At 36.3% G+C, this 18,284-nt stretch overlaps 1 protein-coding gene across 2 annotated transcripts in view; it reads left to right on the plus strand.

Annotated features, from left to right (window-relative positions):
- The window catches only part of LOC129263452 (uncharacterized), a 30,686-nt gene extending 12,681 nt beyond the window's left edge, over nt 1-18,005 (plus strand). The window contains exons 5-9 of one of the 2 annotated variants that reach the window (XM_064100792.1): nt 1,524-1,688; nt 10,376-10,561; nt 12,752-12,806; nt 13,968-14,191; nt 16,909-18,005. In XM_064100792.1, coding sequence (XP_063956862.1) covers nt 1,524-1,688; nt 10,376-10,561; nt 12,752-12,806; nt 13,968-14,191; nt 16,909-16,926 — 648 coding nt within the window. In that variant the 3' untranslated portion in view covers nt 16,927-18,005. Of the gene's footprint in view, nt 1-1,523; nt 1,689-10,375; nt 10,562-12,751; nt 12,807-13,967; nt 14,302-16,908 lie in introns of those variants that run through there. The other variant, XM_064100791.1, reaches the window with a different exon arrangement.
- Nucleotides 18,006-18,284: the final 279 nt, after the last annotated feature.

The raw sequence follows: 18,284 nt of genomic DNA on the forward strand, positions 1-18,284 counted from the left end.
ATTTCTTGATATCAAGTATTAACTTCTTGATATCAAGAATTCACTTCTTCATATCAAGAATCCACTTCTTGATATCAAGAATTCACTTCTTGATACCATAAATCGTTTTATGATATCAAGAATTCATTTCTTGATATCAAGAATTCACTTCTTGATACCATAAATCGTTTTATGATATCAAGAATTCACTTCTTGATATATCAAGAATTCACTTCTTGATATCAAGAATTCACTTTTTGATATCCATAAATCGTTTAATGATATCAAGAATTCATTCATTTCTTGATATCAAGAATTAACTTCTTGATAGTAAGAATTAACTTCTTGATATCAAGAATTCACTTCTTGATATATCAAGAATTAACGTCTTGATATCAAGAATTAACTTCTTGATATTAAGAATTCACTTCTTGATATCAAGAATTAACTTCTTGATATATCAAGAATTCACTTCTTGATATCAAGAATTCACTTCTTGATATTAAGAATTCACTTCTTGATATCAATAATTCACTTCTTGATATCAATAATTCATTTTTTTATAGCAATAATTCATTGTTTTATATCAAGAAATCGATTCTTGATATCAAGAAAATAATTTGCGTTCGAAATCAAATTGAATTCTTGCAATACATGAATTACGCTCGGTGTCAGAGAAGAATTCTTGATATTAAGAATTCACTTCTTGATATATCAAGAATTCACTTCTTGATATCAAGAATTCACTTTTTGATATCCATAAATCGTTTAATGATATCAAGAATTCATTCATTTCTTGATATCAAGAATTAACTTCTTGATAGTAAGAATTAACTTCTTGATATCAAGAATTCACTTCTTGATATATCAAGAATTAACGTCTTGATATCAAGAATTAACTTCTTGATATTAAGAATTCACTTCTTGATATCAAGAATTAACTTCTTGATATCAAGAATTCACTTCTTGATATCAAGAATTAACTTCTTGATATCAAGAATTAACTTCTTGATATATCAAGAATTCACTTCTTGATATCAAGAATTCACTTCTTGATATTAAGAATTCACTTCTTGATATCAATAATTCACTTCTTGATATCAATAATTCATTTTTTGATAGCAATAATTCATTGTTTTATATCAAGAAATCAATTCTTGATATCAAGAAAATAATTTGCGTTCGAAATCAAATTGAATTCTTGCAATACATGAATTATATACGCTCGGTGTCAGAGAAGAATTCTTGATATTAAGAAATTAATTCTTGATATCAAGAAATGAATGCTTAATTGATATCAAGAAATCTAATTCTTGATATCAGAAAATGTGAATAAATGTTAAAAGGGCTTGCCATACGAACGACCCAAAGCGATCACAAGTTTGTAAAGAAAAGTCTACGTGCATGCGTACTCTTATTCCGAAGACGCGAGTCATGAATATTCATATTGTGGTCCGGCACTCTTGAGGGAAAAATAATTTCGCCGCCTGGATCCGCCTATGTATACCATAATTATAATCGATTGACCTATCTTTAACACACAGGTATGGTACTACATGGTTTCCTCGATACTCGGCTCTCTGATGGGGTTAGTTCTGTTTGTAATGCACATCTTGGCCGCCATTTTGGAAGGATATAGCTTTTGGCACGATTGGGAGTGCCAGCCTGGGAATTCCGGGTCCTGGAACCCAAACTGTGGCAAATCATTGGTAATTTGTTCCTTTAAAGACAGAGAGAGACGCTCCATTCAACTCGGCTTACGCCTCGTTGAATAGAGCATCTTTCTTTCACCTCATGCGAAATGTTGCACCATCGCACTCATGCCTATTCGCTATGTGTATGCATATTGTACAGCGCCTACTTAGCTTGTTGTACGCGAGCAAATGAAAGGCTGAATGCAAAGACCAACGAACGTAGAGGGCAGCAACACACAAGCGTGTTGCTCTAAGGAAGGTCAACTCCGCTCGAATTTTGTGACCACTTTAAAAAATTAAGGTGGGGTTTTGTGAAATTTGTCGAGTTGATTTTTTTTCATTTGTTAATTTCAAATATTTTTTAATGAACAATTATTAGATCGGTTATTCTGGGTATAAATATTAAAAATATTACTTTCATTTTTAAAGAAAATATTTAGCTTAAATAATCATGATTTTGACATTTTTCCTAATTTTGGAATATTAAGTCTGTGACGAGGATACCTCATATCTCTTATTTTCTTCTGCTGAATTTCGCTGCACCACTAATAAATGCATAGACAACCACCGTAATAATCGAGGTCATTTTTCTGGCTTGGGTGCGCCGAGTCTGGGCCGGTCGCGCAGCTAGCTAGTGACATTGATGATGCGCTGGGGCTTCAGGCGACTCGTCATAGATCTAGCAACTTATCCCAATGACGTCTAATTTGCCTGGCCTGATTTGAAGTGTAATGGCTTCAGGGCTGATGTTTATCAACGATGATTGTTCAAGGTTAGATTTTAAATTTTAAATGTCATTTGACTTTTAAGTCTATAAATCTGAAATAAAGGCGCTGTATCCCCGAAATCCGGGTCTAAATTTCAACTCTGAGTCCGAGACCATGGCATGGACGGCGAAAAAACAACCCATGCATCGGATACGGATGCATTGCATTGGCTGCGCGCTGCGCTGCAGCTGCACTGTGATGATGGGTTCAGCGAAGAGCTCAGAGAAAATAAGGTGGTTATATTCAATCCCGAAATGCTTTGCGAGTGGTCACAAAATCGTCTCGACGCAAATCACCTAATACAGCTGTCTGGTGAAATCGCTGATAACAACAATCACCGATTTGGTAATGATTTTAGTTTCCTGAAACTTATATTTGTAAAGTTTTAAATATCAAAGTATGTTTTTATATGTATGTATATTCCTCAACATATTTTTTAAGTTATCTTTGATATTGTTGTAGTCATATTCTTTCATATTCGTTTTTTGATCACTACTAATTTGTTGTTGTATTAGATCGGCATTTGATTTCGTTGGCATGAACAATAAAATACGCGCGCAGCTCAGCTGCATGCGCGTATCGAGTTGACCTTCCTTAGAGCAACACGCTTGTGTGTTGCTGCCCTCTACGTTCGTTGGCAAAGACCTTATAATATATTACTAGACCGAAAGCTGCGTGCGCGTTCAGCACAAAACAAATGAGATTAGGCTCCGCCTACCGCGATCATTTGAAGACAAAAATAAGCCCTCATTGACATTCATGAGCATGAAGATATTCATAATCCGGCCTTTTCATTGGCTAAGAGCGTCATTAATACGCGATTTCCCCGATTCTTTGTCATCGATACTAGTGGTATCGTGTTACAGAAATAATTATTCATTTGACCTCATTACGTCATCTAATTTATTCATTCTGAAACTTTTCTTTCCACACACAAAATGGACCTACGAACACTCCGGTGAGTACGTATAAATTGATATAACCACATGAATTCAGTGGACTATTTACACATTTCACACTGTATTTTGTGATCTTAGGTTATTTCTTTAACAAATTAGAGAGTTTGCTATCATTCTTCTGTTAAAGGAAAGCAGAATTTGGTACTTGAAATTGAAGTTAGATTGTCATCGTCGCCCAGTGCAGCCTGTATGTTGCTTGCAGTGTATTTTGTACGGGCTCCTAGGCGGCTGGGAATCGAGAGATAATCGGGCTGGTTTGGTTCACCTCCAACAAGGACCAACCCACGATTGATCAAATTTAAAACAAGAAGAATGAGGCTTCTTTTTGTACACTGTAACGTTAGATCTAGAGGGAGATCTGCATCTGTTTTCAGTAGATCGAGACTCAGTCAGGAATAAACTGTGAAGCGGAGTGTGGATCAAGATACGCCTGTCATACCTGTCATTGTGTCAGTCCTCACTTTGTTTCAGATATCAAATTTATTTTGCATAACTTCAGGCTTCTGCATTTAGCCCCCACCATTTTAACTCTTATTGTTATTCATAAATATATAGACTCGGTCTTAGAAATAACATGCTGCTCTGCATGTTTGTCTTATTATCAATAGATCTATGACCTAGGCTAGATCTTCTTAATCCTAGGCCCTACTTACTTTATACTTAGATCTAGGCTACTTTACTTTTATTTATTCATCGATGCTATCAAGAGCTAGGCCTACCTAATTAAAATCTAGTCTAACTTATACTTTCCCAACCCTCGGCTTGATACTTACCCCCAGGGCTTATGATCTAGGTCTGTAATTTAGGCCTAGATCTAGGTCTGGGCCTAAACGACTCCATTTACATGTACGAGTATAACCGTCAGTGGACCAAGGAGTCAGACTAGATCTAGATCTACTATCAGTCAATAATGGCAATGAAGTCTTAGCCAGGAATAAAAGTCAAAGTCAGACATCAAAAATTTCTAAACCGATATAGGGTTTAGAACCGAAGCTTTACTTTCTAGGTCTAGATAGATCGAGAGTCCATCGTTGAATGCTGTCGCACAGCATTGAGTCTCGTTGGACTAGATCTATATTTTCTTACAAATAGATCTAGACCTAGTGCATGAGATTATGAAATTATGTTAATATCTAATGAAATAAGATTCGGAAATAAAAAGATCCAGATTTTTTTTTTTTTTTTTTTTTTTGGGGGGGGGGCAGACATGTGAAAAAATTGAGAGAAACCTAAAATTCAGAAAGCGAGGGCCAGAAGCGACCAATATTACCTAGGGCCGTTTTGTGCATTTTCTTAAGTAAAATTGAAGGATGTCATGCAATTCTCTTTTTGATGAAGGTTTTCACATTTCAGCTCTTACCCAAACCCCTCCCCCTATACATACGGCCATGAAAAAGATCACTTTTTATTATTGTTCTCTCTCTTCTTTCACAAACAGGTTGAGTTTGAAGAACAAGAAAAACATTAGAGGTCTACCTATATGGTTCAAGATGATGATCATAAGTGCATGCATCATTTTGCAGATTCTCATCCAGGTATAAAACTTAAACTAACCCATATACAAAATTACAGATACATTACATGCATTGAATGTTAACCATGTTTACATTAAATAAAAATAATCTGAGTCACAAAGAGGTAGGATCTGTAATGAATATACACTTCTTAAATATACAGGCTCTCGAGTCTAAAATAGAACCAATGCCAAAAGTTATGTACCTTGGGCAAATTTATAAAATAAGGTCATGTCCTTGATCTACTAGTAATTAAATGGCCTTTTTATTTCCTATTTGTTTATAAACAAAGCAATATTTATTTTTCATATTTTACTAATTTCATTTTATGCATTCTTTAGTGTGATATTCATATTTCATATTTGTAGATTTACGATTTTTTAAAAATCTTGTTATTTTACATTTTGTCCAATAGGATGGTGCAGTTTTACAATTTCCATGGAGGTGATTGATGATGATAAATAATTGGTGAAGTAGGCCTAATAGAACAGCGACTAGACCACAAAGAGAAATACAACCTACAGCAGTTATATGAGTGAGTTAATTAGTGAATATTTTTAATAATGGAGGTTGTTCACATTTTTTGGTAACAAATAGACATGCCTTTGAAAAACCCATTTCAATTTTGTTTTTAGATTATAGTTAGTGTCGTTTTTAATCACAGATCAAAATATTCTGTGCAACAAACATATCAACTTTAATTCTGACTATTTATATAATTTACATATGTTGATTCATATATTCATATTTATGATAAATCTCTGGCATTTGTTCATAGAGAACATGTAGTTATAATGGAGAGTGGTATGTAAACTGCATAGAACAGGTTCAAGTGATATGCTTTATAGAAGTACAAGTTTATAATTAGTAGAAGTAAGATTTCCTGTTATGTGTTGAAGAAACATATATATGTATAGTCTCACATTTCTTAAAACATTTAAGTTTCATAAATCACGACAATTTTAATTTAAATTCATTGATTTTCTTTCTCTATTTTTTCAATTTGCAGGACTGGTGTAACAGATGTTTTCATTCAAGAAATCCAACAATTCAACATTGAAGAGTCTGACTTAGGAACCACTTGATGAAGATGGAAAAGTTTTTTTTTTTCCAAGTCCAATTTTTCACCAAAAAATTTTTTTTTCACAACCCCAAATTCATGACGTATGAAATTTCTTGTTGATTTTCATTAAAACTGGTTGCAAAAGGAGAAGCTATAAACATACAAATAGGAGCGGCGGAGTGAAGTTGAATGTGGGGAAAATGCTGTATTACATGAAATTTTTAAGAAGTTGTGAGCGAGCAAAATTTTGACATTTTTAAAAAGAAAATCTAAAATATTCAGAATGATATATTTCACCCTTTTCTTTCCTTTTCTCTTTTTTTTTTTTTGGGGGGGGGGGGCAAGAGTCCTTGAAGCCCCCCTCCATCTGTACGAAACTGCTTATATACCCCACTCATGAATTATTAAACTTAATGCACAAAGGATTTCCTTCATAACTATATTATCGAAATGAGAATATTGTTTTCTTGTTTCAAAGGGCAATCGTCATGGTGACCATAAAACGGGTTCTTCTCAGGTGAAAGGGGCACAGAACAAGTTCTTTAGGAGCACTTTTCTTGGGTAAAAGGGGGCAGTGATTCGAGAAAGGGCACTTACAAGAAGGCAAGGGGGCACTCTTTAACACATGAAACGGGCCCTCAGATGAAAGGGCACAGAACACGTTCCGGGGGGGGGGGGTCATTTTTGGGTTAAAAAATTGCATACAAGGAAGAGCACTTGGTAACACCTAAAACAGGTTCTCGTCAGGTGAAAGGGACACAGTACACGTTCGTGAGGGGGCATTTTTCTTGCATAAAAAGGCACTTTTCAGTGCTTCAAGAAGTAGGGGGAACTGTGCCCCCCCCCCCCTCCCCAGGATCGCTGCCCCAGCATACAAAAAAATTATTTTGGTTCAAAGTATTAACATACGCTTAAGAAAAAGGTAAAGCTTAATCCTCTGATAATGTGATATATTTTTATGGCTGATTAATAAAATTCACCACTAACCAGAGAATTCCTTTATGTCTTTCATTTGTGTTCATATAGTATTTGTACAGAGCTAAAATGAAAGGGATTTGGAATTGGCAAAATTGAAAATGAGATGAAGATCGAGAGAGGGAAAGAGTGATGAGAAGTGGGTTGAAAAGAGATGAGAAAGAAATGGAGGGGCACATATGAAGAGATAATGTAGAGGGGGTGGTAAGAGAGCTAGAATGTGGGAAGTAGGAACAAAAGGGGTGGAAGAGAAATAAGACGAGATTTATGGAAACCAGGAGACAGATAACAAGTGGGAAAAGAAGAAGGAAATATATGAAGAGTTTAGTTGCAAAAGGGGTTAGGACCATTCCGAGAAAAACCAAGTTTTTATTCTCACTTATTGCAATATTCTTCTGAGAAACTAAATTGTCATGATGTACTACTCTATCATGTGAACAGTGAACATAAAATTGGGTATAAAAGAAATCTACCTGTCTTCAATTTTTTCTATATACTTAAAAAAAAATATCATTGTGTACCTAACCCCTTTTGCAAGTAAATTGAAGTGAATCCAATCTCTTTTGATTAAAAAAGTGATTTTTTTTTTGCCACTTCCATTCACGTTTTCATTTGAATTTCAAATTTCCTTTGGTATCATCAGAGCGACTGAAAATTTAGAGGTTTAGAGACAGAAAACAATAAAATATATGAAAAATGGACCTAACCCCTTTGACAAATGAGTTCTGTATTGGTTGCAAAAGGGGTTAGGTCCACTCCCAGAAAATATATTTTTTTTAAAGATTCTCCCATATTGCAATATTCTTATGCAAAACTGAATTTTCATGATACCCTACCATGAGAACATAAAATTGGGTATAAAAGAAATCTACTTGTCTTCATATTTTTGTAGATATTATTTTCCAAAAAAGTCTGTGTGGACCTTAACCCCTTTTGCAACTAAACTGAAATGGACCTAACCCCTTTTGAAAAAAAGGTGATTTTTCTTTGCCATATTAGTTCACTTTTTAATAGGAATTTCAACTTTTCTATGGTATCATCTTATATAGCTACTAAAAATCTATACATTAAGACATAAAAATCAAGTTTGATGAAAAATGGACCTAACCCCTTTTGAAAATGTGCTCTACATATTATGTAGGAGAAAGGCGGCACAAAAGAATTTTGAGTGGGAAAATGATTAAATGGAGAAAAAAACAGAGTAAGAAATGCTGGAGAATAAAGGGGACAGGAAACGTATTAAACATGATAAATTGGGGCCCGTTTCATCATGAGTTACAAGTATGGTAACTACGATGGTATAACCAACCAATCATAATCAAGGTTACCACGGTAATCACAAGAATAGCAGTGTTTTTAAATAGCTGTAATTCATTATGAAACGGACGCCAGATGAAGAAAGAGCGCACGGGGATCCATGAAGATTTTTTTTTTTTTTTTGCTTCTCGAAATTTGTTTCTAACAAGAAATGTACTCTTTAAGTGGTGACAGTTATTTTTTTCAGTAACCATAGTCTCAACCAGTGAAAATTACCATCAAATTGTTATAACCATGTTTTGCCCCCACCCCCGCCCCCTCCCCCCAAAAAAAAAAAAACTTTAGGTCAGTACAACAGCCCCCTTTGATCTTTCCGCGGCCTCTGCCGGCTATAATTTAGAGTCGAGATTCTTTACATTTGTTAAAAACTAAGATTGCTGTATATCTTAACATGTGACAATTTAGGGATGGCAAAAGCACTAGAGACCTCTTTACCTAATCACGACTTGATCTATTCTTTTTTTCTTCCCTTTTGGAATTGACAAAGGCCTATAAGACGCAATGCAAACAATGCTTTGTTTTTAAGTGATATCGCTTGTGATATCGATACTTTATAGAGCGCAACGTATCGCCTCAGATTTGCGCTTGCTTGATTCGCTGAATCCTTCGCGTCACGAGCGCGTAACAAAATGAATACATTAATGAATTTGCCAAGTTGACCTTTGTCATTGCGCTGATGTGCGTATTGTCTAATACACGTATAAAACCACAGTTGACGAGGGAGCATCGTACGAAATTAATATTAATGAGGGCTTATTTTAGCTTCTAATGGATTAAACAAAATGGCGGTAGCTTCGGGGGCTTGGCTGAATGTGAAACATTCGTACCGTTGCGCACAAGACGTACCATCCAAAATGTACCGTCCAAAAACAGTTGCACGGCTTTAGGAGGTGACGTCACAATACGATTTAATAAAAAAAAAAAAAGAATGAAGGTGCAATGCGCGTGTAAGCCTGCTGGCTAAATGCTGCCCGAGGTCATGTCCGCTTGTGGGATTTTGCTTTTCGCTTTCTATATTTTGCTCCCTTTTCATAGATTACTGCAGGGAAGAACTCTTTTTTTTCCTTCATATTTTCGCTAAATCCCGAGACGTTGTATGATGGGGGGGGGGGGGACCTAAAGCTACGCACTTTGTTTACAAACGATAAAAACTGTGCCAATTTTAATATTTGAACAAATTATCTTTCACTAATTTGTGGCAAACATTCTAAAGATCATAAACTAAGAAGAAAATATCACAAAACTCACAAATACAAAAATCCCGCCGTGTTTTCCGAACACCTCTTAATTTCGCCGGCCGATGTAGAAGGGGTCCTAAAGCTATGCACTCGATTTTTTCATGCAAAAAAATTGTATTTCCTGTGCCTCAAATACTAAAATAAGTTCTTATTATTATAGGAAAAAATGAAATTAAAATGAATGCAACTCCAAAATTCCAAAGAGTTGAGGGTTTTCTTTACATTTAGAGGTTAACTGCAGCCTCAGTAAAAAAAAGTTGAATATGAATCGTTCGTCACTCTGCAGTCACAGTTTCACATTAAGAATGCGCATTTGCCATTGAAAACTGCAGGCGCGATGAGTGGTGCGTAGCTTTAGGACCCCATACCATTATACAACACAAATAGAGAATATTCGTATTCGTGCAATGGTGCAAGATTTCGCATTCGGTGAAAGAAAGAGATACTCTATTCAACTCGGCTAACGCCCTCGTTGATTGGGGCATCTTTCTTTCATCTCGTGCGAAATCAGCTCGCACCATCGTACTCATGCCTATTCGTTGTTTTTGTACCCATTTATTGTGTGTCCGGACGATCAATTTTAGAAAGTCATTTGGAAAAGTTTACAAGCGAATTTTCATCAATTTTTTGTACAAAATGTTAAGAAATTTTATACAGAACAAATAGATGATGATTACAACTATTGAATTCATATTTTTAGTGTAATCCAAAGACAAAAAAAGAAGGTTTCTAAAATATAAAGTGTCTGGACACCCGACCCCCAATCCTACTATATAAGTGTTACAAATCTGGTCGAAATCGATTTGTGTTTAGTGCAACATGCTCAGAGTAGATTTATTGTTTCGTTTCCTATATCGTTCCACTTTCAGGCCGCAAGAGCAACATTTGACGCTCTGATCGGCATCACCGGTTTCTTCCTCTTTATACTCTGCATCGTTTCGGCTTCTTTCGGATGCTACGCCTTGTGCCGAAGATGCGAACCATGCTGCACGATTCGTTGCTGCAATGGTGGCGGCTGTAGCGATTGTTGCAGGAATCCGCCGCCACCGGTCACGGTGAGACATTCTGGAGTTATTAAGACGGGGGCGTCCTTGAAAAATCACATTCTTAAAGGACAAGTCCATCCAAACAAAAACTTGATTTGAATAAAGAGAGAAAAATCCAACAAGCATAACGCTGAAAATTTCATCAAAATCGGATGTAAAATAAGAAAGTTATGACATTTTAAGTTTTGCTTCATTTCACAAAACAGTTTTATGCACATCTCGGTCGGTATGCAAATGAGGGAACTGATGACATAACTCACTCACTATTTCTTTTGTATTTTATTATACGAAATTTGAAATATTTTGAGTTTCTCGTCATTGTCATGTGAAATGAAGTTTCATTCCACACTGAATACGTGGAATTCCATTATTTTAACATTTTGTGGTTCAGGCAAGGAGGTCCTAATTGTAACTGAAATGTCATAACTTTCTTATTTTACATCCGATTTTGATGAAATTTTCAGCATTGTGCTTGTCTGATTTTTCTCTATTGATTCAAATCAACAATTTGCTGAGGTGGACTTGACCTTTAAAGATTTAAGAAACTTTCTCTGTCCCGCATTTCCAACCGTCTCAAGTTAATCAAAGACGCATAGAAGGGATTTAAATTAACAGTCCATTGGAACCGTTTTTGTTCTACACGAAATCCTTTTTTATACAACATATGGGATTCTTGATGGTTTAAAGAAGCTCATAAGTTGTATAAAGAACCCCATACAAAACTAATAGGGTTCTTCACTTCATCAAGAACCATATAGGCTGTATTCGGAACCTTAAAGTTTCTTGTAGAAAAAAAAAAAAATTTTAAACAATTTTTAAAGGACTGTTTTAAACACTTTTCTGTTTCTTTGAAAGACATTAAGAGGTGATAATTATTCGTAACAGTCTTCTTTTCAAGGTGTGAATAAAATACAATTACAAGTTCTCAATATTTTAATCGCGATGTGGGTAGTGCTACGGAACTGGGCGACCCATGTGGTTGGGGTAGTGTTAGGGGAAAAAATGATTTCGAATTAAGTGGGGGCTGATGGCATGTGAGTGACAAATGTCTTATATTTAGCAGTAGCCCTATCATTGATGTTCGATCTGAAATTTTAAAAAAATAGGGGGAGGGTGCAGTGTATACAGTGTAACACTGCAATACTATTCAGTTGAGAAAACAACATATGACGTCACATTTACAAAGGCCTATAGTTCGTCTTGCCCCTATCGAAATAACCTGGTGCGACCTCTACAACATGACATGAAAGATGTCTTGTCTGTGTGATTTTAAATGAGCAGGGGTTTCAACAAGAGAGGGTGTGTGTGTGTGTGTGTATTTGAGTTTTGTCAGACGTGTATCAATCAGATATGATTATTTACGTCTGGGACCGACCTTTAACGTCACCATCCGAAAGACGTAAAAGATTTAATTATGAATCACCGAACGTAGATGACAGCAAAACACGGTAGTGTTGCATGCCGTGTGTTGCTGCCCTCTACGTTCGTTGGTATGAATTAGAGGTCGCACGGGCCTAATTACAACTGGCAGGCAAAAGATATTCATTCGAGCCAACCCATTGCTCAATTTTTAAATTTGACATTGCTGATTGACAAAAATGAATGAATATGACTGACAATCTAACACTGATTCTAGGGAGGGTACCTACTGAACTTTCTTTTTCCAAATTGGAAAGATATTTCACCACTATGGACCTATATTTTTACTGGCGGAAGAATTAGGGTAATTTTACTCTCTCAAGTGATGAATTTGGTCCCGTCAGGTGTAGTCTTCGTAAATGCTGATTTATTTTTAAAATGAGCCGGTCGAGGTACCCTTTTCTGGTCAGATATGGAATGTCAGACATTTATCCTATCCACTGGTAGTAAACATTCAACCCTCGAATTTCCTCCTTATTTTTTATGAATTCTTTTTAAGTGCCACTTTAACACACGAGTCTATGGGAAATGAATTAGGCCTGTGAGCCCTAGATTCCACTTAAAATGCCGACGCGTATGTGATACGCAACGTGCAATATACGCAGTAGTGCATATCCTCTTGGCATGATCTGACCATTGACTTACTCCATGATCTGACCAATCCCATCATGCATTTTATAAAGCACGTGACTAGACATTTAAGTGTGACTCTAATTTAAAACGTTGTGAAACACCCCCAGGATTGGTATCATGATATTACTTTCTGCTCCCCTCCCACAGGCTGTCTTCCAACCCCAAGGGAATGCTGTTACTACTACACCTGGTCAACAACAAGGTATGGGTTATTAGAAGATAAATGGCAGTTACCATGGTAACTGATGTGATCTATGAAGCGAAGTTTTTTTTCTTCAGAAATTGGAATAAGTAAATGAAGGTTTCCGTAGTTAGGCCTAATAATGGTGGCGGTGGTGGTAGTAGTGGTGGTGGTGGTGATGTTAGCTTGTGATATTGGACATACTTATGATAATGACATAAAAGATGATGTTGAACGTGGGGTCTACGAAGAATGATGATGATGATGGTGATTATGATGGTGATGATGATGATGGTGATGATGATGATGATGGTGATGATGTTGATGATGATGATGGTGATAATAATGATGATCATGATCATGATGATGATAGTGGTGATGATGATGGTGATGATGATGGTGGTGATGATGATGATGATGATGGTGATGATCATGATCATGGTGATGATGATGGTGATGATAATGATGATCATGATCATGATCATGATGATGACAGTGGTGATGATGATGATGGTGATGATGATGGTGATGGTGATGATGATGATGATGATGGTGATGGTGATGATGGTGATGATAATGATGATCATGATGATGATGATGATAGTGGTGATGATGATGATGGTGATGGTGATGATGGTGATGATGGTGATGATAATGATCATGATGATGATGATGATAGTGGTGATGATGGTGATGATGATGATGGTGATGGTGATGATGATGATGATGGTGATGATAATGATGATCATGATGATGATGATGATAGTGGTGATGATGATGGTGATGATGATGATGGTGATGGTGATGATGATGATGATGGTGATGATAATGATGATCATGATCATGATGATGAAAGTGGTGATGATGGTGATGATGATGATGGTGGTGATGATGATGATGATGGTGATGATAATGATAATGATAACTGCAGGAAAAGACACAAATAAATGAGAAAAAGATGAAAAATGAGTGCATTAGAAAAGACTGATTAGGAGCAAATTTTCCAATCAAAATTAACTTTAGTTCTTCTTATTGGAACAGTTTTCCGTATTCATTCATGTAAGTAAATAAAAAAGAACACTTCATATTAGCGTTGTAACAATGTAATGGGTTATCATGTGAGGAAAACGTCGGAATAGTTATTATTTTAAAAAAAAAATCGTGTTTTTTTTATATATCTAGCTGGAATGTATATCGTACAGCAGGGACCGCCTCCCGCCATACAGTATCCAAACGTTGTTCTGCAACCACCTAACTCCACCAATAACGGACAAGGATTCTATGTGGTACCGCCTCCAACCTCCGGAGCTCCGCCCCCAACCCATCCAATGCCCAATCAGATGGATCCTCGGCAACCTTACCCCGATGGTCCTCCCACCTACGCCTACAGCCAGCAGATCACCCCTGTCGAACACCCAACTAAGGAATAGAAAATAGTTTATTTCTCCCTCTCCACTCTCCTCTCTCCTCTTCTCCCCTCTCACTTCCCCTCTCTTCATCCCCCCTCCTTACCTACTCCCGGCTCACTTACCCATCAGTTAGCCACACTGGCGAACAGATGGGGGGTGAGCTTTGGGACCATGGACCACCAAACGTTTCACTACCAAGACAAAAAAAAAAGGAAAGAAGGGGTAAGGGAAAGGATGAATATGATAATCATCTGAACATTATGTCAAAATATATCACATAATTAGATTTTTGTATTATAAAATGTGAAAAAAAATGTGATTGCTCACCTTTTTTGTCCCACGGGTCGTGTGGTCCAGTGGTTAGAGCATTGGACTCATAATCGCAAGGTTGTGAGTTCGAATCCCAACTCTGCCATTGTCTCCACTTTGATAAAAAGGCCCAAGAGTGATATTTGTCGTCTATTACGTCAGCCACTATGACTGATTAACCTAGACGTAAAATGTTTCCAAGGTAATTGGTTATATACCAGCTTGGCGTTTACCAGCAAAAAATGCTGTCCTGCCGAGTTCCTATGGGAGTTACCACAAACAGAAACAGAAACCATTTGCCAAGTCTGGCCCCTATCATAGTGCTTTGCTCATTACGCCAATAGCTAGATTTAAGGGTACTCCGAAATCCAAACATGTTTCGTATTTCTGTTTGACATTCTTTAAAAAATTGGTACTAAATCCTCATCAGTTGGACGAGCGTTGGTTATCAAGTGCATGTTTTCAAATAATTACATTAAAAAATCAAACTCGTGTCGAAAGATATGCTTGTGGCTAGACATGGAATCGTTTCGCTCCCTCCCCCTTACCAGAGCAAGCACTGATCATTCGTCCCAGGTTTCGCTAATTACCCCCCACAAACACACACATGTTTACCCCCCCCCCCCCGTGGCCTTCCCCTCATAGTACACCCCCATCCCCCTATCTCCCCAGTTTCAACGACATAATCCTCCGTCCCCCTGGAATGGATATGATCCATGCTAAACAAGTTTCATGATTATCAAAATTTGTTAATAGTCTGCCAAATCAATTCGTCATCGTAAAGCCAGCTAGACTTTGAAAAAGTGCAATGGTGTTTAAAGGAGAATGAAACCCTTGAAACTAGCTGAATCCATATCAAAGAGAAAAATCAAAGAAACATATTGTTGAAAGTTTGAGGAAGATTGAATGAATAATAAGAAAGTTATGAGCATTTGAATATTGAGATCACTAGTGCAATGTAGATCCTCCCATCGGCAATGCGACCAAGATCTGTGATATCACACACGTACAACTCCCTCATTACTTTAGTACTTATTTCACTTATATTCTCACTTTTATAGAGTCTATCACAAAGTTAGGTGTTTTCTTTATGAGATGACAAGTACAGAGGTTTCACAATATTATATCATTGATGAATCGTTTGTCATATGATTAGAATGAGCAAAAATAGATGTTTTGGGGTATATTTTCAGTGTCCGAATGGGAGAGTTGTACGTGTGTGACATCACAGATCTTGGTCGCATTGCCAATGGGAGGATCTCCATAGCATTAGTGATCTCGACATTCAAATGCTCATAACTCTTTTATTGCTAGTCCTATTTTACTCAAAGTTTTGTTGATCTTATTCTTTGATTTTTCAGCTTTCACAAAAGCTAACTTGCTCCAAGAGTTTCATTCTCCTTTAATGAAATAATACATGTTTTATATTATAACTTGCTTTCGTAGTACAGATGCAGCTAAAACTTTTTATGTATGTATTAGATAATTTATATTTCATTGTCGTCACTACATGTTTCATTCAACAAACGAGTAGAAGGCAAGGAGACATGTGCAGTCATGAAAGTGTGCTGTAACATAGTTCCGGCACATTTTTTTTTCGTTGAGTAATTTACCAAAATGTGCAGTAACACGGTCTCAGCTACATTATGCAATTCAATATGTAGCAGTCGTTTTTGCTTAGTGACATTAAAGGAGAATGAAACTCTTGGAGCAAGTAAGCTTTTGTGAAAGCAGACAAATCAAAGAATAAGATCAACAAAAGTTTGAGTAAAATAGGACTAGCAATAGAAGAGTTATGAGCATTTGAATGTCGAGATCACTAATGCAATGGAGATCCTCCCATTGGCAATGTGACCGAGATCTCTGATGTCACAGATGAACAACTCTCCCATTTTGGACACTGAAAATATACCCCAAAACATCTCTTTTTGCTCATTCTAATCATATGACAAACGATTTATCAATGATATAATGTTGTGAAACCTCTGTACTTGTCCTCTCATAAAGAGAACACCTCACCTTGTGATAGACTCTATAAAAGTGAGAATATAAGTGAAATAAGTACTAAAGTAATGAGGGAGTTGTATGTGTGTGACATCACAGATCTTGGTCGCATTGTCAATGGGAGGATCTACATGGCATTAGTGATCTCAATATAAATGCTCATAACTTTCTTATTATTCATTCAATCTTCCTCAAACTTTCAACAATATGTTTCTTTGATTTTTCTCTTTGATATGGATTCAGCTGGTTTCAAGGGTTTCATTCTCCTTTAAACACTAGTTACATTTTTGTAACCTTTTTTTACAGTTTGATCCCCGGGGTATGATAAGCTTGCCCAAACTTATACGTATACTTACGATTTAATATAGCAAGCATACGTTAAAAGAGGAGTTTTATTCAAGTTTGTTGACCTGGCGTGACCTTTGACCTCGGTATTGCGATATGAAGACTGTGTCACATAATTTGCTTTACATTGGGTATTTATTATAGAGACATGTTCTATGGAATAGTAAAAACAAAAAAAGAAAACGCTTTTTTGGATACAAAAAAAAGCTCGGCTGCTTCATTCGCTCGTCTATAATATCTCTCACATCTTATTCTTGCCCACAACATGCTTTCTGTGTTCTTCTGTTTTGCCTGAAATGAACTTTCACCTTGATTTTGAAACCAGTGGGGGTGTTTTATGAAGTCAATAGCCAGTGAGTATTACTGACAGATGTTTCCCGAGCCAATCAGATGCAAGGATTTCGATAGCTTATAACAATTGTCAGTGAAAATCATTGAATGATTATTTGATGGAAAACTCCCCCACATTTTCTGTCACATGATGTGTGACACTAAATTGCCCAGTAGGGTATTGTATTTCCAGAGTAATGTTTATCATGGTATCATCTGTAAAAGTTTGATCATAGCAGAGACTCCCATGAACATAGTTCAATTTTTGATGTCGACAACGCTGCGGCGGCTTTTGCCGACGAAAAAGCGACGCCTGTGTGTCTCGCCTCTGTTACGGCCGCAAAACATTTTGTTGATGCCAGTGTTTTAAGTGTGTTTAATTCATTTGAAATAATTTTCAATAAGATTAATTGTAAAGGATTTGTAAGTGGTGGTCCATGTATAGTTTGAGAGAGATCATAGAGTTAGATATACTCAGATACTAATAAGAATAGATGAAGGACTGAAATGTTTTTTATTGATTTATAATTTCTTACTACATTTACTGCATTTTCGTTTCATTGATTCATTGCTTTAATGAAAGTATAGTTTTTGAAAGAGCTTTGTATGATTGAAAATTATATAGTTCTGTATGAACTCTGTTGTGATTTTGATTTAAGAAATCAAGAAATGAACAGCACTATTAAATGGCAATCAATGCATCACTTTGCTAAATATCGAATCTAAAATGGCTACATTTTCACGTATTGCTCCGATTGAGAAAAAAAATGACTAGTTGTCAATTTTAATCTGCCTTATTATTAAATAAAAAAGCGTGTGACACATAGCCTCTGTAATTGTCATTATTTGCGGATTTGCCGCATCCCCCGATTTGTAGAAAACCAGCAAATTCCTTCTCCTCGCCTATAGAGTTCAAGTAGAAGATGATACAAATGTTGGTTCAATTCACTCTCAATTTGAGCTAAAGTTGATTACTAGAGATTTTGTTTTGAAACAGATTGATATTCTGAGTATAGATAAATCAACTGGGGAAGATCATGTCAGCTGCAAACTTTTAAAGATGACAAAAAATGTTATCGCAGAGTCCCTTTGTGATATTATT

The sequence above is a fragment of the Lytechinus pictus genome, chromosome 6, assembly GCF_037042905.1.
Source record: "Lytechinus pictus isolate F3 Inbred chromosome 6, Lp3.0, whole genome shotgun sequence".
In the NCBI taxonomy this organism is placed as follows: domain Eukaryota; kingdom Metazoa; phylum Echinodermata; class Echinoidea; order Temnopleuroida; family Toxopneustidae; genus Lytechinus; species Lytechinus pictus.